General features: G+C 47.6%; 1 protein-coding gene across 14 annotated transcripts; it reads left to right on the top strand.

Moving 5' to 3' along the window:
* The first annotated feature begins 82 nt into the window (after positions 1-82).
* LOC308217977 (uncharacterized protein) lies at positions 83-22,646 on the top strand. Of its 14 annotated transcripts, XM_080611475.1 has the most exons (14): positions 5,045-11,476; positions 11,866-11,996; positions 12,792-12,969; positions 13,406-13,556; positions 14,192-14,259; positions 15,172-15,245; positions 15,668-16,514; positions 17,267-17,607; positions 17,731-17,851; positions 18,668-18,803; positions 19,500-19,703; positions 19,921-20,007; positions 20,419-21,518; positions 22,315-22,646. In XM_080611475.1, the coding sequence occupies exons 1-7, from the start codon at positions 9,880-9,882 to the stop codon at positions 15,797-15,799; spliced, it is 2,331 nt and encodes a 776-aa protein (XP_080467601.1). In that variant the 5' UTR covers positions 5,045-9,879; the 3' UTR covers positions 15,800-16,514; positions 17,267-17,607; positions 17,731-17,851; positions 18,668-18,803; positions 19,500-19,703; positions 19,921-20,007; positions 20,419-21,518; positions 22,315-22,646. The 14 variants fall into 14 exon arrangements, with proteins under 14 accessions (XP_080467606.1, XP_080467609.1, XP_080467601.1 ...); XM_080611480.1 differs by adding an exon at positions 83-149 and having other exon boundaries at positions 9,856-11,476; positions 19,500-21,518; XM_080611483.1 differs by adding an exon at positions 2,426-2,444 and having other exon boundaries at positions 9,856-11,476; positions 19,500-21,518.
* The last annotated feature ends 1,594 nt before the right edge of the window (positions 22,647-24,240 follow it).

Consider the following 24,240-nt stretch of genomic DNA (forward strand, 5'->3'; position numbering starts at 1 on the left):
CTGCGACTGGCAGCGGCTCCCGCCGCCCCGCCCTCCCGGCACGCCCCTCTCGCGAGAGGCGGAGACGGAGCTCTCGCGAGATCCCGTCTCTTCAGACGCTGTGCATGCGCCCTCTGCACTGCCCGGTGCCTCGGGGGGTGGTACCTGAGGTGAGCAGTGCGGGTGTGGCTCCGGTTCCCGTCTGTTCTTTCTTGTTCCGTGCCCTGGGGCGGGCTGTGGCCGCCTCCATTCCTTGCTCGCTCCGCGCTGCATTTGGTGGGGAACGCACGCCCGCTCCTCATGAGGCGAGCGGAGCGGAGCCGCTGAGGCCTAGTCAGCCCTGGTGGCAGCGGCCGCCCCTGTGGTGTCCCTCGTCTTCCGCCCAGGAGCAGCGGTAGTAGAGGGTTCTCCGCTGCTGGCGTGGCGCGGCCCGGCCCGGCCCGGTCCGCGGTGTGGGGAGCGCTTCCTTCCTTTAGCCCTCCCGTCGGGGCGTTTTGCCCCGGTGTTCCGACGTTGTAGGGAGCTGCCTCCTCTCACTGGCAGGACCTGCTGTGTCCTGTGCATCGGCCAGGCCTTGGGCACCTGAGTCATCTCTTCAAAGGGTTAGGAACGGCTGTTTCATAGTTCTTAGAGGCTGCGTCTGAGCACCCTCATCCATTCCCAGCTGCTCAGCCCTGTTCTCTGCTGGGATCCTAAGGCTCGTCTGTGCCCCAGAGCCAAAGCGCTTGATTGTCTCTTTACACAGCCAAACGCTGCTGGCCTCCACCTTGCTGTTCAAAGAAGTAAACAGAGGTGAACCTGTGTTATACAAAGCTTTAGTCATGCTACGAATGCTTTGCTGGTGACGAAACACGTTAGTAAGCAAGTGCATTTGGCAGCAGGTAGAGCAGTGGAGGACTGGAGCTGCCAAGCCTGAGCCAGAGTGCAACATGAAAATCTGTGTTTGGGCAAGGTTACTGCTTAGCTGCAGTAGCACCAAGTTGGAATTAATGGAGACTTTTGTGTTCATTTTATTGTTAAATACTCGTGATGTTAGCCACACACACTCTGGTTTCTCCTTGTGTGCAGCAGAGAGGAGACTTAGTTTGTCACTGGACCTGTCTTTGTGGTGACAGAGATGGCTTTGAATTTACAAATGGAACAACTTAGGCTGCTTTTGTGTCTTTTGGAAAGTCAGAGGGGAAAGTCAGAGGGAAAAAATGGGCCAGAGAGAGATGGCTCAGCAAAAGGGCTTTGGGGCAAGAAGAGGTAGCAGGGAAGAGCAAAGCAAGAAGTGAGACCATAAACTTCCTTGCTCTTTCCAGTAACCGCCTCCTTCTGCAGAGCCCTGTGAGCTTGCCTGGCTGTGAGCAGCTTGCTCTACACTATGTAATGATGCAGCAAATCTGCTGTAAACACCTTAACAGCAGGACACCAGGCTGCCTGGAGTTAAGCCCACTCAGTTGTTTATTTACACATGTATGCAGCAAGCATCACGTTAGAGAGTGTCAATGAGTAATTTAGGAAAACCACAGTCATGTTTGAGCAGGATTGGCCTTCCAAAATTAGTAATTTGTGGAAGTATTTTTCTATGAAAAGCTCCTGATTTGCCTCAACATTTTTGTTTGGAGCAGGCAGAAATTACTAACAAATTCTGCTTAAAGACCAGAAATTGTGCCACACATGAAGCAGAAAAAATGCAACAATGCTCAGACTTTGCCCATTTGATGTCTTTAAAAGGAAGAGCTCAGAAGTTTCTGTTAGGAATTCTGCTGACAGCCATACTTAACTGTTACAATCGGCAGTCGGGGTGTTGATGGCTCCTGACTGTAGGGTGTTAGGAGATCTGGCCAAGGTCACAGGGGTGGCCTGTGTCAGACACAGGGTGACCATCAACATTTGAAGCTCTTGGGACAAACTTGGTGTCATGCTCTGTGTGCAGTGCGCAGCCAAGCTCTTGGAGCAGTCAAAGGCCATAATCTTTACTACAGTGGAAAGAAAAACACATTCTATTGAGTACTAATAAAATGACAGTGATGTCAAATAAAACAAAGACTGCTATCAGAAAACAAAGACTGCTTCCAGGTCTGACAAGTCATGTTCTTACTGAAACAGTTCATGGGTCTGAAGTTTTCCTGAGTGAGGAACAGCTTTCTAACCTGCTAGTTCAAATTTCGTGGTCATTTATAAAGCAAATACATGTTCCCAGCAAGGAAAATTGGCAGCCTACAAAGTAAAAGGATGACTAAAATTGAGAAAAGAACACGTAAGGTATGTCAGCATCCTGGAGGCCAATTTATTCTTCGTTGTTGTAAATTAGAGGTGTAGCCATTAACATCTCAAAGAGAGCTGGCAGACTGAGGCGAGCAGAGGTGTACTTGCCCAGTTGCTTTGCAGGGGATTTGAGCTGTAATTTTTCTCTCTTTCAGGAACTGTGTGAGACCAGGAGTTAACAACAAGGATGGGCCTGGCTGGAGGGGGAGCAGGTAGTCAGCCCTGGAGAACAAGTGCAGGCTTGGAAAGGACACTGTCGTGAAATGGACTCAATCCATTCCTTCCTAGTGCAGAGGAACATAAAGTGCCTCTTCCACTAATATTTGCTATTCTTCTTCTGTGGGTGCTTCTGCTACTTGCTCTCAGCAAGCCAAGCCTCAGGCACAAGACTTCCAACTGAAAACCACTACTCCTTGCTTTCTGTTTATGTCTAGTGCAGCTTTTGTTTTGAGGAGCTGCTTATCAGGCTCTCATTGCTGTGCACAGTAAATCTAGTGAGTAGGTCTTGATGCTGTTCTCCAGATACCTGCTTGGTGTCGGTGCTGCCTCTTTTCTCGCTGTTCTTAACAGTGGTATCAGCGTGTTGTGATTTAAACCTTGCCAATCTGTCTCCTTGAAAATGCAAGTCTGGTTCTTGCCTTGCGTGCAGAGAATATTGGAAGCCTTAGCTTTCTTTAGTCTCTGCTCCAGAGTGTTGTACATGCCTGTTTTGTGGGAATTGATCTGGATATTGGGCACTTGACGCAGCTGGTTGCTTTGAAATTTCAATTTACAAGCTGCCCTGTAGTGGACAGTCCACTACTGCCCATAGCAAGGGCTGCATGAGCTTCACTGTGGAGAAGCAAATGGAAAATGCTAAGCATTGGATGTAGTTTCTGTGAAATTCTGCTTTGCCTGTATCGTAGAGGATGCTTTTAGAAGTAATGAGAATTCTAAATGCTTTTAAAAGAGTTGAGTCTGGACTGGAAGGTGTGTTGAGGAGGTAGCTGTTTGGAAAGAGCCCCAACAAGTGATATTAAGTGGGTTGTTTGTGACCTGAAAGATCATCAGTTCCAGCCCCCCTTGGCTTTAGAAGTGGTGTTGATTCCCCAGTCAGGGGTACCTGTGCACAGAGTGCCTTAGCCTCAATCAGAGGACTTTCACTGCAGTTTAAAGCTGGGTGAGAACAGAAAGGCCGTGTGGCCTCTGGCTTGTGGGCTAAACCCTTTTGGATGTTCTGAGGCAGAACATTTGAGCTGACTGTTTCTGGAGAGGACACCAAAGCTGGCAAAATAAAAAAAGCCAGCAACAAGCTTCCACCAAATTCTGAGGAACAGCCAAGAAAGATAAAGGTGCTATTGGTGAAGTGGTGCAAAAGCAGTTTCTGAAGTCTGCTTCTGCATCTGAGACACCTTTCTGGCAAAGTGGTGTCTGTAATAGAGGATTCACTGGGAGGAAACCATAAATGATGAAATGATTGGAGTAGGAAGGTAATAGGGTAGAACATGCATTAAGGAACTTGATAGGGTTAATGTTAACTGCTGGGAGGGTTTCTTGGGGGCTCAGTAAATGAGAAAACGTTGGTAAAATATTGTAACCAATGGTGGCCTTTGTGTACTTTGGAAGATCAGGAAAAATGGCCTAAAAATGGAACTCTGAACTATAATACATTTTTACAGAAAGTAATGTTGTTTTGAGGGGGCAAGGAAAATGGCATGAAGTAAGGTATGCAGATATGTTTTTCACTTTAAGAAACCACCCGGCTTGACAGACGGAATGCAAAATGAATATAGCTTTGCCAGATGCCTTAATTTTGGCTGAGTTTTCCTTTTTGGACAGGGAAAACCAGAAAGCTAAGCTGGGGAGATGTTGTTCAGCCTGTGATATCGGGGGAATAATGTTTAAAGTTAAGAAAAAACCAGGGTAATCAGGAAGATAGGTTGGAAAATTATGTATCAGAGGTACCTCCAAGGGGAGCACCCTCTGCGTCTGTCTTATCTGATATTGATAAGGAGGAAGAGATGACTGTAACTGGCAACAAGCAGCAGATTCCCATTCAGAGTTAAGACAGGGTTAAACCAGAAGTGCTGTTGCAGAAGCAGGCGTCTGGAGCCGCTGCAGAGCAGGGTGAGCAGCTGTGAGGAAAGGAAAAAGGGGAAAACCAGGGGAGCTCGCGCAGCTCCTGTGTTTGAGCATGGGATGAGTGCTGGGGCAGGCGGACAAGTGGGAACAGACGGACTGAGGGCTTGTTGGATAAGTGCGGACGGGAGTGAAGGAGGAAGCATGGAGAGCGCATAGGAATCGGGAACAGGTAGAAAAGAAAAAGCTCAGTCGTGCTATAGCCAGGGCTGCGGTGTTTGCTTTGAAACTGGTGGCGGAGGGGTGTCAGGTGGAGGTGGGGGAGAGGGCTCTTACGGGATCGGTGTGCGTGCTGGACGTTGGAAGTGGAGGCTGCCCTGGGGGGAGCGCCACAGGGTGGCTCTGGTGACTGAATTGGAACTAGACTGATGGGGACCTGGGGAATCTACCCTAGCAGATCCACTGGTTACGTTAAAGCTAGGGACTAGAGGAAATCCAGTGGAATTTTTAGTGGATACAGGAGCAACTTATTCAGTGTTAAATCGGAGGGAAAAGAATTTGTTACAGTTGTAGGAGCTACTGGCTGCCAAGGAAAAGGGGGGGAAAAAAAAGGGCATTCTTTCTGAAACCTTTAGAGTACAAATTGGGAAACCAAATGGGAATGCACAAATTTTTATGCGTGCTGAATTCTCTAAAATCTTTATTAGGGCGAGAAGCAGCATTTAAAGAAGGCAAAATGGAATTAAGAATTAAAACCGATCAATTAATTACAGTTTTGAGTTTATCTTTAATTCAACAGAAAAGCGAACAGGAAGACCTCCCTGAAATAGAAGAAATCCTTAATCGGGTATATCTGTGGGAGTCTGGGCATCTGAAGGTCCAGGTACGGCGAAAAATGCTTTGCCTGTTATAGTGGAAATAAAAAGAGGAGGGCCTGCCCAATTAGAATAAACCAATATCCCTTAAAATTAGAAGATCAAAGGGAATCAAAGAAATCATTGTTAAATTTTAAAATATAGATTACTGATTGAATGTGAATTGGAATATGATACTCCTATCTGGACAGTAAAGAAATATGATGGGAAGAGTTGTGGATTGGTTCAAGATCTCAGAGCAATCAACAAAATTGTAGAGGATATTCATCCAGTAGTAACTAATCTGTATACCTTATTGACTAAATTGAATAATAATCAGAAATGGTTTGCCATCTTGGATTTGAAGGACGCTTTCTTTTGCTTACCATTGGCCAAAGAAACCCCAAATTTATTTGCATTTGAATGGAAAATCCTGACCCGGGAAGGAAAACCCAAATAACTTGGACGGTATTACCTCAAGGGTTTAAAAACAGTCCGACGAGTTTCGGAAGTCAGTTAGCACGAGAACTAGAATCACGGAAGCCACCCACTCAGACGGGGACTCTGTTACAATATGTGGATGACCTATTAATTGCCACAGAAACAAAGGAAGAAGGTGTCCAGTGGATGGTGGGATTATTGAATTTCCTGGGACTGAATGGCTATCGGGTATCCAAACAAAAGGCCCAACTAATTCAAATCTGAGTTTCCTACTTAGGCTATGAAGTAACAGGAGGACAGAGAGAGCTTGGAATTGTTAGAAAAGAAGCCATTTGTCAAACTCCACGACTGTCGACCATCAAGGAGCTCCGGATGTTCCTGGGAATGACCATATGCCGCAGACTTTAGATCCGTGACTACGGTGTTCTGGTAAGACCACTATATGAACTGTTAAAAGGAAATCCTCCCTCTTTGGAATGGACTGATTCAGCAGAGAGGGCTTTTAGAAATTCAGAAACAGAGCTAATGAGAGCTCCAGCTCTGGGACTTCCCAATGTAAGCAAACCCTTTTGGCTATATTCTTATGAAAAACAAGGAATAGCCTTGGAGGGGTCCTTGCTCAGAAACTAGGACCCTATAAAGGCCAGTGGCATACTTTTCGAAACAGCTGGATGAAGCGAGCAAAGGATGTCCCGGATGCCTAAGGGCTGTGGCAACGGTTGTCATGAATACTGAAGAGGCTTGCAAATTCACCTTGGGACAAAAGATTACTGTGCTAGTGTCCCGTGTTGTATCAGCAGTCCTGGAACAGAAAGGAGCCCACTGATTGTCTCCTTCATGGTTTGTAAAATACCAGGCCACCCTTGTGGAACACGATGATACAGAAATTGTGGTCACTGATGCTGTGAATCCAGCATCCTTTTTGCAGGAGCAACCGACAGAACCGCTAACACATGACTGCTTGGTCACTGTAGAGGCTGTATATTCGAGCCAGCGGGATTTGCTTCTTGGTTTACTGATGGTAGTAGCTCCGTGAAAAATGGTGAACGAAAGGCAGGATATGCCGTTACCACCACTTCACAGATAATAGAAGCTGAACCTTTACCCGCAAACACCTCCACCCAAAAGGCAGAATGAGAGCCCTGGAATTGGCTAAAGACAAAAGGATAAATATTTGGACTGATTCTAAATATGCATTTGGTGTGGTCATGCACATGGTGCCATCTGGAAAGAATGAGGACTTTCGAATGTACAAGGGAAACAGATTAAACATGCTACAGAAACTGCTGCTCAGCTACCTGAGGAAGTAGCTGTTACGTATTGTAGAGGGCATCAACAAGGTGACCCTAATCAGAGAACTGGAAATGATTTGGCCGATTTTGAAGCCAAACAAGAAGCTGAACAATCTGAAATCATGTCCTGAATCCCTGATGGCAAACTAACAATTGAGAAATCTGAACCTAGATATTCAAGAGAGGATAAAAAGTTGATTGAAGATCTGAAAAGACAGGAAAACCAAGAGGGTTGGTGTCAGATACCTGATGGGTGAATTGTAATTCCCTCTAATCACCTCTGAAAGTTAGTTCAGGAGGAACATAATAAAACTCATTGGGTAGCAACTCTTTATATACAGATTATAGGAAGGAATCTATACACCATAGTTCAGTTAGTGACAGAACAATGTCAGCTCTGTCTTAAGAATAATCCTAAAACTGACAATAGGAATCAAATTGGGACAATTGGGAGAGGAAGTTATCCAGGACAAGAGTGGCAAATAGATTTTTCTGAATTCCTGAGAAAAGAAGGTTATTGATATTTGTTGGTGTTAAAAGAATATTAGGGACAAGAGCGACAGGTTTAGATTATCCGATTCACCCTTTGAGATCTGGAGACTGGGTTTAAGAATATTAGACCTGTGTACAAAGAAATGCCAGAGGTGTAGGTCACTATTCAAATTACAATCACACTATTAATAGGGATGGTATCATAATTCAGTGGTGGCCCGTGCCTGAAGGGAAAGGATAGTATTGGTTATGTGGAGAAAATGCTCCTAAGACTCTACCTCAACTGGAAGGCGCGTGCACCATAGGTGCTGTGGTACCCAGGTTTTGGCTTCACAAGGAGGGGTTTGTTCCATAATCAGTGGTTCCTATATAGATCAAAGTGGCAGAATTGAAACAGATCTGGAGGAAATTTGGAAATAAACTGAAATATTTCATGCAATGACCAAGGATGATACGTATCTCTTGGGTTTTTGAAGAAACACGGAGAAAGTTAACTTCATGGTTACCTAATCTCTCCTAGCTGAGGCAGCTGGTTGCAGGAATCGTAATAATGATTGTTTTAACGCTGATTACTTGTAACATGCTAGTGTTCTTTTTGGCATTGTAAAAGGTCTGTAACTGTTTATGAAGATGGGAAAAGACATAAGGTTAGGCAACTAGTTGGAATGGTAAATACTTTGCCAGAACTCCTGAGCAAAATGGAGTTATCTAGCAAAAGGATTTGCAAAGGTAAAAGAAAAGGGGGGGCTTGATATAAGGAAAGCAAGTGCCTGGAAAACCTAGGGTTAAGATACTTTTAACTTAGGTCTAAGCTAGAGAACAACATTTGTGTTGTAAGTCTGTGGTGTGATAACAGAATTTAGTAGTCTTGCTAACAAGAGTGAGTTATTTCTTTCCGTCCTTCTAATGAGTGACCATCCTTCTAATTATCAGTTAGGCTGGAGACAGTGACTCCTGAACATCTGCTAGCTTGGGAGGCAATAAATTTTGTGGACGAAGGTCCCACTGTTCTAAATCTTTGCCAGCTATCAGAAACTTGCAGATATGGCTGGTTTCAGCTCCTTTGTGATTACTGGGGCATCCAACTGTGCCGAAGGTGAAAAGTGCACCCTGAAGAAGACTGTTTACTTCATCTTGAAGACCCCTGCCCCTGCCCACAACCATCGGAGAGCAGTGTGCAAGCACCAAAAGGAAGGAGAGTTATGATAATGAGTACCTAAACTAATTGTAATTTCCCCACCGATCTCTCGAACCTAATGAATATGCATGTTTGTGTGTAATAAATATCTGCTTGCTTAACCTCTCGAGGTGCAAGTTAGGAGAAGCGATCCCCCTTGCACCCGGCGCCGTAATAAACATACCTGCTTTAGAACTGTCTTTGAGTTGTAGAGTCTGATTTCGTGCTTCAGTACGGATGTGTCTTCTGAAGGGTTGTTTGTGCTGGCGAGAGAAACGAGGTGGCTTAAAACTGCTCTGGGATCCTAATGCGAGCAAGTAGAATAAGTTGACTGTCCTTGCCTTTGTTTAGTAAGGTAGGCGAGTGTGGGGGTTCATTCTTGTCCTCATCCCCCTGATCTTTACCAAGATGTTTTCTGGTTGAGACAGAGTAAGCATAGTCGAGAGACTGACTTGATTGTCTCGTCTTTTTATACTCCTTTCTACTTCTGAAGAGGAACTAGATAATACTGTTTTCCAGTGGGTGGTTTCCATCCCTAGGATTTTATCTCCTGAAAACAATCTTTATCTTTGTTGCTTACTGGTGAAAGTCTTGGGGCCTGTTTGGAGAAAAGCCTCTTGTGTGTAAGCATTGTCAGACACGTGGGTTCTGCTTTCATTCCTGCCCAGTGAAAATATAAACTGAGTGTCCTTTGCACTCTTTGTTCTGGGGATGTAGGGAACTTCAGCTCTGTGTGCCAGCCGCAGGCTTGCCTGAAGGGAACGGGAAGGCCTCTCAGCCCTGCCTTATATAACCTAGATGAGGCTTGTAGATGGAGGAGCATGGGTGGGACATGAGTCCCAGTGGCGTCCAGGCAGCGAAGGGTTCACACGCTTGCCGGAGTAAAAGAGAAAGCTTTCAGCTGAAAAGTCAGAGTAGCAGCTGTCCATGTAGGAAATTTAACGTGGAATAAAGTGGTGGTCCAGCGGTGTTCTGAACCCAGCCTGCTGCTGGAGAGGCTGCAGCGCTGGATGCTGTCCGTGTGTGTAGCAAAGGGGAGGCAGGGGAAAGAAGGTGAAACGGCTTTGCGTAGAAAGGGGGGTTAAGGTGAAACTGATGACTGTAATGGTGAGAAATGTCCAGAGATCCCTGGTCTTAGGTAAGGATCTCGTTCTGCGGTCTCTTGTAGAGCAGAGATGTGAATTTAAAAAGCAAATGGAAAACAAGCCTGCTCGTACTACTAGAGATACCTCAAGGCATTTATGAAGCTTTAGTCTTCCTGTTCCCTTCCCTGTGGCTATTGTAACATGTTTTCTGGTTCTCCTTCTAGCTATAACTGCTGAGACTTTCTAAAATGCCTTTATGCTTCCGGAATTACGTCGCGTATGCCGTACCTGGAGTGCTGGCACTTCTCGGGTGCTGGTGGATTTATTCCCATAGAAAAAAGCATGGAACCTATCAAGATGAAGAAGCAGTAGGTCCTGCAGAGCAGCAGGAAGAAGTGACAGAGCAGGATTCCGCACCAGGAACAGAACCATGTGTTCCTCAAAGACAGCTCTCCTTGCTGGAAGAGGAAGACACAGGGAACAAAACCTCGACCTCCCTGCTGACGGCAGGGTTGACGATGCCCTCTGTTATGTGTCACCCTGATGAGAGGCTGGATCTCTCGCCAGACTTGCCAGTAACAACGAATCAGCCCAGCACCCTTGAGAACGACAGTGAAAAACTAGAAGAAACGGGATCTCAAGACGAAAAGAGTGTCCCTGCTTGTGTTTCTCTGCCCTGGGAGTCTGCCTGTTCGGAGCAGGCAGGGGAAGAAGACGTGTCCAGGTCAATTGCCAGTACTGTCCCTGTGTGTCAGGAGGAGGAGGACACACAGCCAAAAGGAGATGAATTGAGAAGAGAGAAGATTAGAGGAGTGGGTTTGTGCAAGGAAGACATTGAGAAAATTGAGCAAGCGACAATACGGATTGTTTCCGAGGTCATTTTGGCAGCAACTGAGGAAGTGCTGTGGGGTGCTGCAAGTGATGGGTCCACTGAGATCTGCCAGGCTGCTGCCAGTCGAGTTGAGACACCTGTGGAGATGGCAAGTGTTGTTTCCTCTGATCAGATGCTTGCAGAGGAAGCTCCAGTAGGCAGTGAGAATGTTAGGAGTGATGGTGTGGTACCAACATCCCTGCAGGCAGAGGAACAGGGTCAGAATGTGAGACGTTCAAGCTGTTTAACACGTGGCTGTTCATCCAGCCCTGAAGAGGGAGACACAAAAGACTGTTGGCAGAAGAAGCCTGTCCGCAGTGAGGGAGTGCTGCCCGCTCCTGCAGGTGATGGGTCCACTCAGCTCTGCCAGGCTGCTGCTAGCCAAGCTGAGACACCTCTGGAGATGGCAAGTGCTGTTTCCAGTGATCAGACGCTTGCAGAGGAAGCTCCAGTAGCTGATACGAACGCTGCTGGAAAGAATGATGCTGCGGTCCTGACATCCCCGCAGACAGAGGGACAGGATCAGGATGTTACATGTTCAAGCTGTTTAACACAAAGCCCCACTGAGGGAGCCACAACAGACTGTCAGATGAAGACCCCTGTGTGCAGTGAGTCCCAAGGAGGTGGTCGGACTCCTCTGGAAAACCACAAAGGTTCTCCAGAAAAGGCGCCTTTGGTTAGGGAGGGCTCTGTGTGCAGCACATCCACATGTGAAGGTGGGGCATGTGTGAAGGGCCCGCTGCAGAGCACAGTGCTGGCTGTTGCATCGGGCCAGCATTCAGAGTTACGTAGTTTATCTGCGACCCGAGACACAAGTGCTGGGCAGAGCTCCGGCCCAAGTGAGACTCAGCCTACTCTGAAGCTGCCTGAAGACAATGAAGTACCATACAGCAATGGAGTACTGCGAGAGAATGGTCCAGACCCATGTAATGAGTGTAGCAAGGCACCAGGAATAGATGGAGACTGCCCACAAGGTAAGCGATTTGAAAATGCTCTTACACACGCACGGTGAACAAGCATTTTATGTGCTGTAACCCTCCTGCTTCAGGACATGTGCAGATAAATCTTCGTGTTTAATTTCCCCAGGAAATGACTATTTAGCCCTCAAGTGCTGGTGGGTCTGCATTTGCTCTCTGAATTCATCTCTCTGTAGGATCCAGTGTTAGCTGGCCTACAGGAGGAGCTATGGGGTGTATATCAGCTCATGTTGGTCTCCTACCAGGTTACATGGCCAATCTGCTAAAACTGAAGTTGTTGCTGTAGTGCAGAAGGCTTCTGGTATCTATATTGGTTCATGTGGCAAGGCTGGGGTTGTCCTCACCAAATCTGTGCTACAGACCTTCTGTGGGACTTTGTCTTCCAGGTTTCCCGCATCAAGTAGAAAAAGTACTGAGCCTGACTGGCGAGACACAGCTCCTTGAACTTGATGCCAACGTCCACGGTCTACTTCCAGCAGCACCACTGACACTTCATTCCCTCCTTATGACTGCCTGGGTGAGTCCCAGCTTGCTGGCTATGCTGATGTCGGGGCGGAAGGCTGTTGCTGGTCACTGCCATTGTAGGATGCTGTATCCATGTGGCTGGCTCACAGACGCCCTCAAACTCAGTGTGATTTTGTGTGGCTGGTTGTTATCCAGCTGATTTAGCTGTTAATAGATCGGGGTTATCTACCTGTTCTTCCACTACTGTTCCCATTGTGCCTGTAGTAACGGTGCACGTAACTGTTTCCTTGGATGTGAAGATAGGCTTTATTCTGGAGAAGTGAATTTATGCTGGGAAAGGAAAGGCATTTTGGATGTATTCCAAGCACGGTAATGCTCGGAAGCTGCCCGGCACAGTGGCTCTCTAGCAGCCGGGGCAAAGGACTTTGAAAATAAGGCCTCTGTGACAAATCTTGGACAATCCCTGTGAAGATTACCTTGATATTTAGAACCTCCATGGGCAGGGAGTCCTGGCAAGTTGCACAGCGTTGATAGTGCAGCATGGCTTGACCCATCATTCCTGACTCTGCTCACTGATCTCTTGGGTAAATAAGTCTTGCAGCTGCTCTGTGCTGATAGTCTTTTTGGGAACAAGATGGGCCCCAGCCCAAGTGTGATTTCCTTGAGAACAGCATGCAGTTAACAATGGGTAGTCTTCTGCTCCTGATCCAAAGCAGTCTTTAGAAGTGAAATACTACAGTGCCGTGGCTGTAAGCCTCAGGAGGTGCTGGTGGAACAGGGAGTTGCTGTGAAGGAAACTTCGAGTTGCAGTGAACACTAATGAGAGCTTCTTTCCTCCACGTGACAGCTCTTCCTCCCGGATGGAGTCACTGTGCCGGTGGTCGTGGCGCACCAAGTTGATGCAGGGCACATGTTCCTGCAGCAGCACACTCACCCCACTTTCTACGTCCTGAGGAGCCTTGAGCAGCAGATGTGCGTCTGCTACTCTCAACCTGAAATTCCAACCCTGCCAACTCCAGTAGAAGGCAAGTAACTTGACCGTTCACTTAAGAAACTTCGAGGGTCATGTGAAATCCTGCTGCCCTGAGTTAGGCTTGGGAGGTTTCCTAGTGCATGAGGTGTGATAGTTCGTTGGTTATTCTATTGATTTGGGCTTTTTTTTAAGCTCTGTTCTTCCTCACCCCACTCATCGCTGAATACTTCTCCAGCCACATAGTTGCACATTGAAATTCGGAAGGAGGTAAGTCAGTCTTGGGTTATTTCTTATCTACCTGGCACCTGGTATATTTTTGCTGACAAAGTGTGGAGCTACTCGCACATCTTCGTAGTGTCACTGTCTGTACATGGTCTAAAGTGGAGGGTGCATCACATGGAAAGGAGTTATTCATCATAACTAATGCCTGGAGTGCTGATTTCTGGAAATCCGCTGAGCTTTCTTCTCTGTACCCTTATGTTCCGCAGTTGGTATTATCTGCGCAGCTCCAGGCCTGGATGGGGCATGGCTACGGGCTCAAGTTATCAGCTACTTTGAAGAGACCAGTGAAGTGGAACTCAGATATGTGGACTATGGAGGATATGCCAAAGTGAAGGCTGACACACTCAGACCAATCAGGTCTGTAGCTCCTCTTCCATGGCCTGAGGCCATATCTGGCTCGAATCTTCTTCAGAGGCATCTGTATTGTTTGAATTCCTTCTGGGTTTTTCCAGAGCTGAAGTGGGAATTGGTAGAAAGGTTTGCCTCAGCAGCAGGGGTGGGTTCCCTGGCAGCAGAGCAAGCTCTCGCAAGGCTTTATTGAAGGGGAAGGAAGAGGAAATTGTGACTTCTGTCACTTCAGCATGGCAGCTGAGCAAAAGGATGCCTTTGGGAGGCCCCAAGGTGTAGTTAGTTGCTGAGCTAGGAGTAAGATTGGGATTCTCTATGCTCCAGCCCCACTGTCTGGGAGAGCTGTATTGGATGAGGGTTTTCTTACACAAGCCCATTAAATAGTTGCTTGTGCCCAGAGGTGGGAGGAAAGCAGTCAAGCCTCCATGGTGGAGGTGGCTTTTGCTTGGAGCCCAGTCCAACGTGGCGTGCTCATCAGACAATGGGTTGCTGCTGCTGCTTAGATTGCTGGGAGGTTGTTTTTGACTGTCATCAATGTTAAACTAAATCCGTCTTACAGCAATTGATTAATCAATGTCACCTTAAAGAATACAGGAGTGACTTAGAGCCCTGTTCTTATTCTGATGAATTCTCTTTTCTTTAAGGTCTGACTTTTTATTGGTGCCTTTCCAAGGAGCAGAAGTTTTACTGGACAATGTGGTGCCTCTTGCAGGTAATGGAGCTCCTGACAAGTACTATTGGCGGTCCTACTGCAGTGTCAGTGGGTGCCAGCGGTGGGCAAGCAATGATCGTGCCTGAACCTTCCGTCTCCTACTGCAAGCACAGCTCTGGTGTGACTAGAGCAAGGACTGGAAAAAATGAATTTTATTCTTCTAAATGTGCTAGCATGGCAGAACCTGTCAGACTCCAGGGGAAAGATGATAAATGTCCAGGCTCTTTCCGGCTTGGAGGAGAGGGTGAATTACTCTCCTAAAGAGCAAGTTGGCAGGGCTGGCAGTGTATTAAGTGAAGTAGCTGTAACTACTCTGCCACCTTCTGTCATAAAGTAGCTGTAAATGCGAAGTTAGTTTTAATGTGTTAAACCAATCTCTGATACTTTCCTACTAAAGTGACTGACGTGTATAGTTCTGTGTTCAAAATGCTACCGTTCAAGCCCCGGCAGAGTGTCATGGTGGTAGAGATGCCTGATGTCTGGGGGCCTAAAAAGCTGCCTTGTACGGAAGGGGTTTCTGTGGGAGCTGGGGGTCAGGCGGGTCAGTAGTGTCTTCAGGGTCAGTGAAGCCCTGAGGCCCTTGAGCTTAGTTTATTAAGGATCGAAACACTAATGACCGCTGAAAGGTACCGCAGATACGCACTTTTCTATCTTTAAAGCCTCCTAATTCATCAGCCACTTAAATTCATATTAACTTAGCTAGTGGCTTTAGAAAGCACTTCATTCTTCCTTTCAGCAACCCAGCAGGCATAATGTTTGTGTGATCTCCAGCTTAATAGACTGGTTTCAGCAACAGTGGGTGAGGATTTGCTGGCCTAATGGATGTAGGAGGTCAGGCAAGGTGAGCTTAATAGTCCCTTCTGGCCTTTGAAGCCTGTGACTGTCATTTGTTTTCTCCTGCTCTTCCCCAAGATGAGGATCACTTCTCCCCTGAAGCTGATGCAGCTGTTGGCGAGATGACCAGAGGCGCAGTCCTTGAGGTGCAGGTACGTGGAGCTGTTGGGAAAAGTCTTGTTGCTGATAGTACTACTGCTGTGACTCTGTGCACCCCCCATCCTGTGTGTGTGAAGACAGACAACAAAGCCAGAGCCTGGAAGTCTGGCTGCTGAGCAGGGTCTTGATGAGAACTTCCTGGTGTAGCATCAGTTCCCGCTCAGGGCTGTGTGGCTGGGAAGGGATGCGTGTTCCCTCTTGTGAGTGATGTGGGCAGAAAGCCAGGGTATGGATTTGAGTGATGAGAGTGAACTTGCCCACAGGGTGTTCCAGCTGCTGCCTGGTGGCAGGAGCTACATTTCCTCCAGCCTACAGATAGGAAGGGGTGTCTGATAGGGAGCGAATGATGCTGGCATTGCATCCTTCACGGCTCACACCAGAACTGCTGCCCACTCTGGTTTTTCTGTGTTTCCAGGCCACAAATTATGACAGTGCAACAGGACTGCCACTGATACAGCTGTGGAACTTGACGGGCAATGAGGTGCGTGTGTTGACGTACCTATTTTGTTGGAATCGATGCCGATGCAGGCTTCCTGTTGTTGATTAGGAACTTGCTGATTGTTTTTTCTCTAGTGGTTTGTTCACCTTTCTACTTTTTGTTTTCTTTCTTTTCACCTCCCTTTAGGTGGTGTCCGTAAACAGAACTCTGGTGGAAAGAGGCCTTGCTCGGTGGATTGACTACTAGCAATGTCCTACCATTTCCCTAGAAACACATACCTCATCTCGGTGAAAGGCAGGGTTATTAAAAGCCATAATGACAAATACTGTAGCTTTAAAGCAAAAAATCGTCTCTGGCCTCTCTTCAAAAGCTGAATGGGAAAAAACCTTAAAACCTTACAGCTCGTTCGAAGGTAGCAGATGCTCCTTAAGCTGTGATTGTTCCACATGTATAATACCCGTGAACTTAGTGTCTGCTTTCCCTTCAAAGTTAGAATTATAGAATCGTAGAATAGTTAGGGTTGGAAAGGACCTTAAGATTCATAAAATCATAGAATAGTTAGGGTTGGGAAGGACCTTAAGATTCATAGAATCATAGAATAGTTAGGGTTGGAAAGGACCTTAAGATTCATAGAATCATAGAATAGTTAGGGTTGGAAAGGACCTTAAGATCATCTAGTTCCAACCCCCCTGCCATGGGCAGGAACACCTCCCACTAAAGCATGCCGCCCAAGGCCTCATCCAACCTGGCTTTGAACGCTGCCAAGGATGGAGCATTCACAACCTCCCTGGGCAACCCATTCCAGTGCCTCACCACCCTCACAGTAAAGAACTTCTTCCTTATATCCAGTCTAAACTTCCCCTGTTTTAAGTTTTAACCCGTTACCCCTTGTCCTGTCACTACAGTCCCTGATGAATAGTCCATCCCCAGCATCCTTGTAGGCCCCCTTCAGATACTGAAAGGCTGCTAAGAGGTCTCCACGCAGCCTTCTCTTCTCCAGGCTGAACAGCCCCAACTTTCTCAGCCTATCTTCATACGGGAGGTGCTCCAGTCCCCAGATCATCCTCGTGGCCCTCCTCTGGACTTGTTCCAACACTTCCATGTCCTTTTTATGTTGAGGACACCAGAACTGCACACAATACTCCAAGTGAGGTCTCAGGAGAGCAGAGTAGAGAGAGGGGCAGGATCACCTCCTTGGACCTGCTGGTCATGCAACTTTTGATGCAGTCCAGGATGCGGTTGGCTTTCTGGGCTGCGAGCGCACACTGAAGCTGGCTCATGTTCGTTTTCTCATCGACCGACACCCCCAAGTCCTTCTGCGCAGGGCTGCTCTGAATCTCTTTTCTGCCCAACCTGTAGCTGTGCCTGGGATTGCTCCAACCCAGGTGTAGGACCCCTTGCACTTGGCATGGTTAAACTTCATGAGGTTGGCATCGGCCCACCTCACAAGCGTTACATTGGTTGTCCTTTATTAACAGGCTCTGCCTATGAAATTAATGAATGTGATTAAGGAATTTAATGTTCAGTGATGGATTTCTTGACTTGAAAATCGTGGCTTTCTCTCTTTCCCTTCAGGACTTGCCGATGCACAAGGCCCTCTTCTGGGTAGCCATGGCAGTGCTGCAGCTGGATGAAGTAAACCTGTACTCAGCAGGTACAGACCTGCTTGAGCAGAATCTGCACACCCTGGACAGCCTTCGAATATTCAACGGCAAGGTGAGCTGTTAGCGACCAGCTCTGACTGACACTGGGTTTGTGTGAGCACTTACATCTGTTGATACAGGAAAAAACCACAACTCTCGTCCTGCTGGACACTGGGGAAGCAATTTGCATTAGGAATTGTTCCACTTGGGTACTACCAAGAGTGAAACTGCGATGTACGTAACTGCGTTCTGAACTGGAACAGAAATGTACAGGTGTGTTGTGTTCAAAGGTGTGCTTGGTATTTCAGTGTAAGCTCTTAAAATTACTCTGTCACTTGTCAAAAGAACACCTTGAGCTATCATGAGCAGCTCTTGGGTTTTCTTTTTCCTGGTCAGAGCCCGGAAGAGGTGTTCATGGAGATCAGGAGACCCCTCGAGTGGCACTGCAAGCAGATGGACCATTTTGTTGGGTTGAATTTCAACTTCAACTTTGCAGTAGCGGGATACCTCCTGAAGGGTAAGAACACATCTTGCATCTTCTGTTAGAGTTGTGCTTCCTTACCCTTCGTGTGAAGTGTCCTGAGAACTTGCTAATGAACATACTAATGCTTCGTAAATATGCCTTGACCATTAAATACAGTATTCGGTTTTTAACCCCACTTGTTAGGGTACAGGCACCCTTCTCCTACCACTGTAGCAAGAACTGTGAGGGTTTTACACACACTACTAGCTCTGGTTAACAAGCACAGGAACTGTGACAAGTTTGAGGTGAACACCCAGTGCGTGGCTTACCTGGCAGGTAAAAGCAGACAAACCAGCGTTGTTCTCAGTTTGTGCTGACTGAAAACGAATGGATTCTTGTGGGAATTCTTATGGGTTTAGGTTGATAAAATTGTACCAGCGTGAAGGACACTTGTAACTGGGGGTGGACGAGGGGCTGGGCCAGGCTGGGGTGCATCAGAGACAGCGTTTGGGGGGCTGAAGGCTTTGCCCACAGGGGAGCTGCTGTGCAGCAATGGAAATGCTTCGGGGAGGCTGAAGGTTTCTTGATTTAAGCCTTGCAGTGTGTGCCTTACAGTGTGCCAGTTCCTAGTGATCTACAAACAGAAACTGTGACCATGTGAGGGCAAGTGTTTAAGTCATGTAATTGTGACTGGATGGGGATTAGCATTCTTTTTAAATGGCCTGCTTTGAATCAGAACAAAGACGACCACTGGGACATAACCACTCCGCACTGCAATGCACACAGGAGGAGTTGGAAGTGGGTGGAATGTTGCTTACCTTCAGCGTTGCCTCTCTGCAAAACTTACATTGACTCTCTTTGGCTTTTTAGCTTTGCTGCCAGTGTCTGAGGAAGTTTGAAGTCGCTGCAGCCTAAAGCACAGGAAGTCTCTCTTGTTGACAGACGTTTCAATGGAGAATGTTCCCATGGATACCTACCCCATCCATCCCAGTGACACTAGCTATAGGTTGGTTGTCTAACTTTTAGATATTTCACATACATTTCAATGTCTGTTTCCTTTAATAAATTATCAGAAGGTAACCTGTGTTCTATTAAAAAGTCAGTCACAGAAATCTGGGTATCAAAATTCATAGAGATTTAATTCTGAGGTCTGCAAAGCTATTGCAGAGCTGAACTGCTTTGGAGGTTGTTCAACTCTTTGCTAACATCTTTCCACAAGACCTAATTTCATCTCGTTTATATTTTAGAGGGAAGTTTTACTTGTCCTTTTATAAGTAGTCACTTTATCCTTGTCATGAAAATCTCAACGCCTGAGAGCCTGTCTATATGCAGCACAAATACAAGCTGAGAAACCCACCTCAAAGTGATGGGGAGAGCCAGTTTCTCTCAATGGGGAGCCCTTTACTCAGTGTCTGTCTTCTCAGCATCCAGTTCTGTCTTGCCTTGTAGGCTGATCCGCTTGTGTTCTTTTCACTGCTTTATTGTTTATCTTTTCAGCATTACATCCATATCAGATTGTTAGCCTTCACCAGTCAGTTTTGCAAGCAAAGTAATGACTATCTCTTTCTATGTGTTTTGAGGAGATTGACCTGTTAGGAGAGACGGGTTTAATACAGGATAGTTGTTTGGCTATTTGAACAATTTATGCCTCAATATGCATAGTTCTAAAGATTTTCTGAATTGAATTTCTCTGCACTTTCAGGACACTAAAAGAAAACCAGCCCTGGTCATCACCAAAGGAAAGGTGCCTCCATCACTCGCTGCCCCAGTCCCCAGCCCTGGGGGGTGGAGGGGAATCTGAGATGCCGTTCCTTGCCCCCTCTGGATGCACTGGATGCATTGGCTCCTGCGAATGAAAAAGGACCACGATGCTGTCTGTCTTCTTCCTCTTCCTTCCAGTGGGAAGGTTGGTTTTCTTGCTAATAATTGACCTGCCTTTTGGAATTCCGTCTGACCACACCAGGCATTCGATATGCCCTGAGCCTTGATCAGATCTATTTTGATGTATGTCTGGATTGGCTCTTGCAAAAGCATTTGTCCCTTGCTTAGCATGTTGAAATAGGGCTGGTTAGGCTTATGTCTGTAGTTACCTTGAAGAAAAATCAGCTTTTTTTTCCCCTCAGCATTTGTTAGAGAGAATCTGAACTCCGAAAACCTTTGGGCTTGGAATAAACGATTGAATCAACTCCAAAAGAAATATGTGCCTGGGGGTAGGTAATTTATTTCTGGCTTTTGGAAGGCAAAAGCTTTTGGATATTTGCTTACTTGACAAATTTGTCAAGAACCCCCCATTAAATCCTCCCAAAGAAGAACTGGCCCTTCCCTCTCCTCTTTCAGTCAAATTGACAGTGTCTGATGAAGAGGAGAAGGGTTTTTCTGTGCCTTGGACACATACTCTTTATTAAAGCAGGCAGCCAAGTCTGAGCCCAGAAGGCAGATTAAAGCTAAAGGAGTTCCTGCAGGGTTTTATTCATGTGGCTAGGACAGAAAAGAGCCAATAATAAATTGCTTTATGGGTTGTCTGATCTGGGTTCTCTGTGCTCTCCTTAGCTGGCAAGATGTCATTTTGGGCAGCAAGAATTCCTTGGTGCCTACTGATTATTCCTTTTTGTTGCTTACAGTTGTCTTGGCTATGTCCTGGCAGCTGGCATGGCAGGTCTGTCGTGACTGGCAGTGGGCCTTCAGGGTGAGTTCCTCACTGTCACTCGGGCGGCTGTGCCATTCACTGTAAAATCAGACCCATCCCTGGGCTTGGGATTACTTATGTTCGTCATGCCAAAGGTGAACAGTGGAAGGACCTTCTACTGCCTGACTGGTCATGAACTTGGTGTTTTAGAGGACTTGATCATGAGTTTGGTGTTTTCCCTTGTTCCTGCAGGACAAGGGAAAGATTTTAGCCTAGTTCTTGCAGAATGGAAGAGGCACAGGTTAAACTGTAGAGCAGCCAGGGCAGGCGCTGATGTGCTTCTTACCTGAGGAGACACTTGGATGCATCAAGACCTCCTGAAATAGAGGAATGTGAAGGTATCTTCTGTTCTTGTCACGTCATCATGATGTTTCTCCACAGAGAACACCAAGTGCTTTGGAAGTACCCTGTCAGATCCTCCCAAGTTCTCTATAAAATTAACTAGCATGTACACGATGAGGGGGGAAGAATGTTTGCTGGAATAAGAGTCTGAAGTTACGCAGGTAACGCTGATGTCTGCATGACTTGCATGATTCTTGCATTTGTAGCTGGAATATTACAGTTCACTTTTCTTTCTTCACATGTTTTACTCCAGAATCAGAGGGAGCGGTCGTGTATCTGTATGATGCAGAGGGAGGATCTAATAGGTCTTTTTTCCTCTGAAGTCACCATACATCACCAAAGCCACTCTTCTTTACAAAAATGACCTACAAACCGCAAGTTACATTCATTTCTGAGCATGGCTGCATTCTCCAATCCGTAATTCTAATGCTGAATTTGAAGTTCTGTAGACTTTTCACTCCACGGGTACCCTTGCTCTAACCAGCCTTGCTTGTGTCTACAGATAACTCCTTGCCTGGGAGGTCTAGCACCGGTTCTTCTGCTTCTGCTGGTCCCTCACAGGACCCAGAGAAGGACAGCAGCACACAGAGCACTGAGCATCTCTGGCACAATACAAGCAGCAGCTGAGAAGCCAGGAGTACACAGAACTGCCAGGACTACTTGGTGTCACGATGTCATCTCACTTGCCAAGAAGTAAGTGATTTTAGCAGCCAGGGTCCCCTCCCCTGAAGAATGACCATTCCCTTTTTGGGAATATGGTCATCACATCCCACCCAGCTCCTTTGTGTTGCATGTTGTGTACAAGTTGCTTGAAACACCATAAACGCTTTTACAGGAATGCTACACAGGAGATCAAAAACTTCTTTGTGTCTGTTATTCTCCTCTTTTGAGGGGGAAGGAGGCAGAGTTACGATGGGAGGGTGCTCCTGTTGAAATCCAGCTTTATTTTCTACTAAGTAACAGTAACTAACTAAGTACAGTTTTGAAAAAGGAGAACTTTTGTCTGCTAACTCGCTGTGCAGACTGAGAGTTGGGTTTTAGACGCGGGCAGAGTTAAGGAGTGCTTCAGCTGCTGCATCTGAACAGTTCGGAAAACCCAGATGTTACTCTCATTTGTATCGGTTACACAGACAAAACCATCTTGGGGCATTTAGACTTGCCCAGAGAACGCTTCCATTTAGCTACTCATCTGCTACCTTTTTTGCCCACTCTCAGCTGTCGTAGTTCTCCTATCCAAAATTTCACAGCAATTGTTTTAGCAAAAGCTGGCAATGAAATCTGCAGGTAACAGGAGTGGAATTTAACATGAAATCAGTGGGTGGTAGTCTTCACACTAATTAGGATTTCCCTGTTCATAGATAAAGCCTCATCAAAGTTCATATCTTCAAGGGAGTGCATTTTGATTATAAGAAGTCTAAATGAGGTAGGCTGCCCTATTCGTCACACCCTGCTACTTCTAGTATCTCTCATTTCCTTCTTTGCCTCTCAGCTGGAGTTTTGTCTGGTCCTCACTGGGTCTGACTGCCATGGCCTTTGTTACTGGAGCTGTGGGAATGTGGGTACCGCTGTTTGTTTACAGGGCTCAGCTTGTCCAGGGCACTGTGTCACCGTGCCTCCAAGAGACATGCAATTCATCTAACAGGTGAGGTGCACACGGCTGTGGAAACACCCTTGGGAACACTGCACAGGGCTGAATGCCAGTTTGTTTAAAGACAGAAGGTAGGATGTGACTGTGAACGCTTCTTGTGAAGGCAGTTGGGTGTGAATGTTGTACTACCTTGCTTCCCGGGATGCTGAGGCCAAGTGGCCTTTTGCACCACCAAGGGCAAACTTAAAAATAACAATTAAATAATAATATATATAACAATTAAATAATAACACTTAAAATAAACAGCCTGTGTTCACATCTGTCTTCCCTGTGTTTGATTCCTGGGCCAGGGCACAGGGTGTAGCTTTCCAGCAGCCTCTGCTTGTGGGTACTTGCTTCCCTTGTTCAAACTCAGCTGCGTGGTTGAACAACAGTTATTATTACTGTTTCTTCTTCTTATTTCACTAGTTTTCCTCCACTTTGCCTCTCCTTTGAGCAGTTGCAATTTGAGGGCAAGACTGCACAAACATGGTGCAAAAGACAGTGGAGAGACAGAAACTCTGCTCTGGATCACCCCAACAGTAATACTAAAAGCGTGGTACCCCCAGAGCTGTTTGGATTCTGCTCTGTCTATGGCCAAATAGCTGCTTCTTACACAGAGCCACCAACCACTTGGGTCACGCAGGCTAATTTGGGGTGGCACAGGGCTGTCAGTAGGAGGCGGGTGGAACGGCGGGGCCGGTGGAGCAGGGCCGCGAGCTCTAGAAGGCGGCGGCTGCCGAGGTAACGCCGCGCGGCTCCCGCAGCGCGCTCCGGGCCGGTGGCCGTTGCTGCAGAGCGATCGAGAGCGATGGCGCTGCCGGGCCCGTGGCGCTGCCCTTGTTGCTGGCCGTCGGCGCTGGCAGTGGCGCTGTCGGTGGCGGTCGCCTGCCTGCTGCAGGGATTGCTGCTTGCAGCGGCGCTGAGTGCGGGGGGTGCCTGCTGTGCGCTGCGGTCCCGCTCGCCCGCCAGGCGCCCTCCGGCCCGGCGCTCTCCAGCGCGATTCCTGCTCCCCCAGCGCCCTCCCCGACTGCGGCTGCCCTCGTACAGGCCCAGGCGCAGCCTGATCGCCCGCTTCCCAACCACTCGGGACCAGGTTGCTTGGCGCCTGACGAGGAAAAGGGCCAGTAACGGCGGACCGGCCACTGTGATCGGCCGAGGTCTGAACACCCCTCCCCGCGGCAACTGCCTCGGGTGAGCACGGGAGTAGGATGTGGGTGGGATAAGGACACGGGTGGCCCTGGTAAACAGGTGGGATAAGGACACGGGTGGCAGTAGGACACTCCTTCTCAGGGACATGGGTGGCACAGGGACACAGGTTGTCAGGGATGAGGGTGGCAGAGGGACACGGGTGGAATACAGGCACAGGTGGCAGGGAGACGCAGGTTGTCAGGGATGAGGGTGGCAGAGGGACACGGGTGGAATACAGGCACAGGTGGCAGGGAGACGCAGGTTGTCAGGGATGAGGGTGGCAGAGGGACGTGGGTGGGATACGGAGACAGCTGGCACAGGGACATAGGCTGTCAGGGATGCAGGCGTCAGAGGGCACGGTTGGGTGCAGACGTGGATGGCACTGTGATGGCGGTGCCAGGCCCATATCGCTTCCCTTGGTGCTGGCCTGCGTGGTGCTGCAGGGATGGCTGTTGGGCACAGGGGGTCCTGGGGTGTGATGAGATCCTGCCAGCCCGCATCGCTCCTGTCTTATGTCGCCCGTACGGCAAAACGGCCTCTACAGTGGCGTGACTGCAGGCGCCGTCCATGCTGAGGGCACCCGTCCCGCCGCTGCTG

This window comes from Psittacula echo (genome assembly GCF_963264785.1).
Source record: "Psittacula echo genome assembly, chromosome: 1".
Classification (NCBI taxonomy): Eukaryota; Metazoa; Chordata; class Aves; order Psittaciformes; family Psittacidae; genus Psittacula; species Psittacula echo.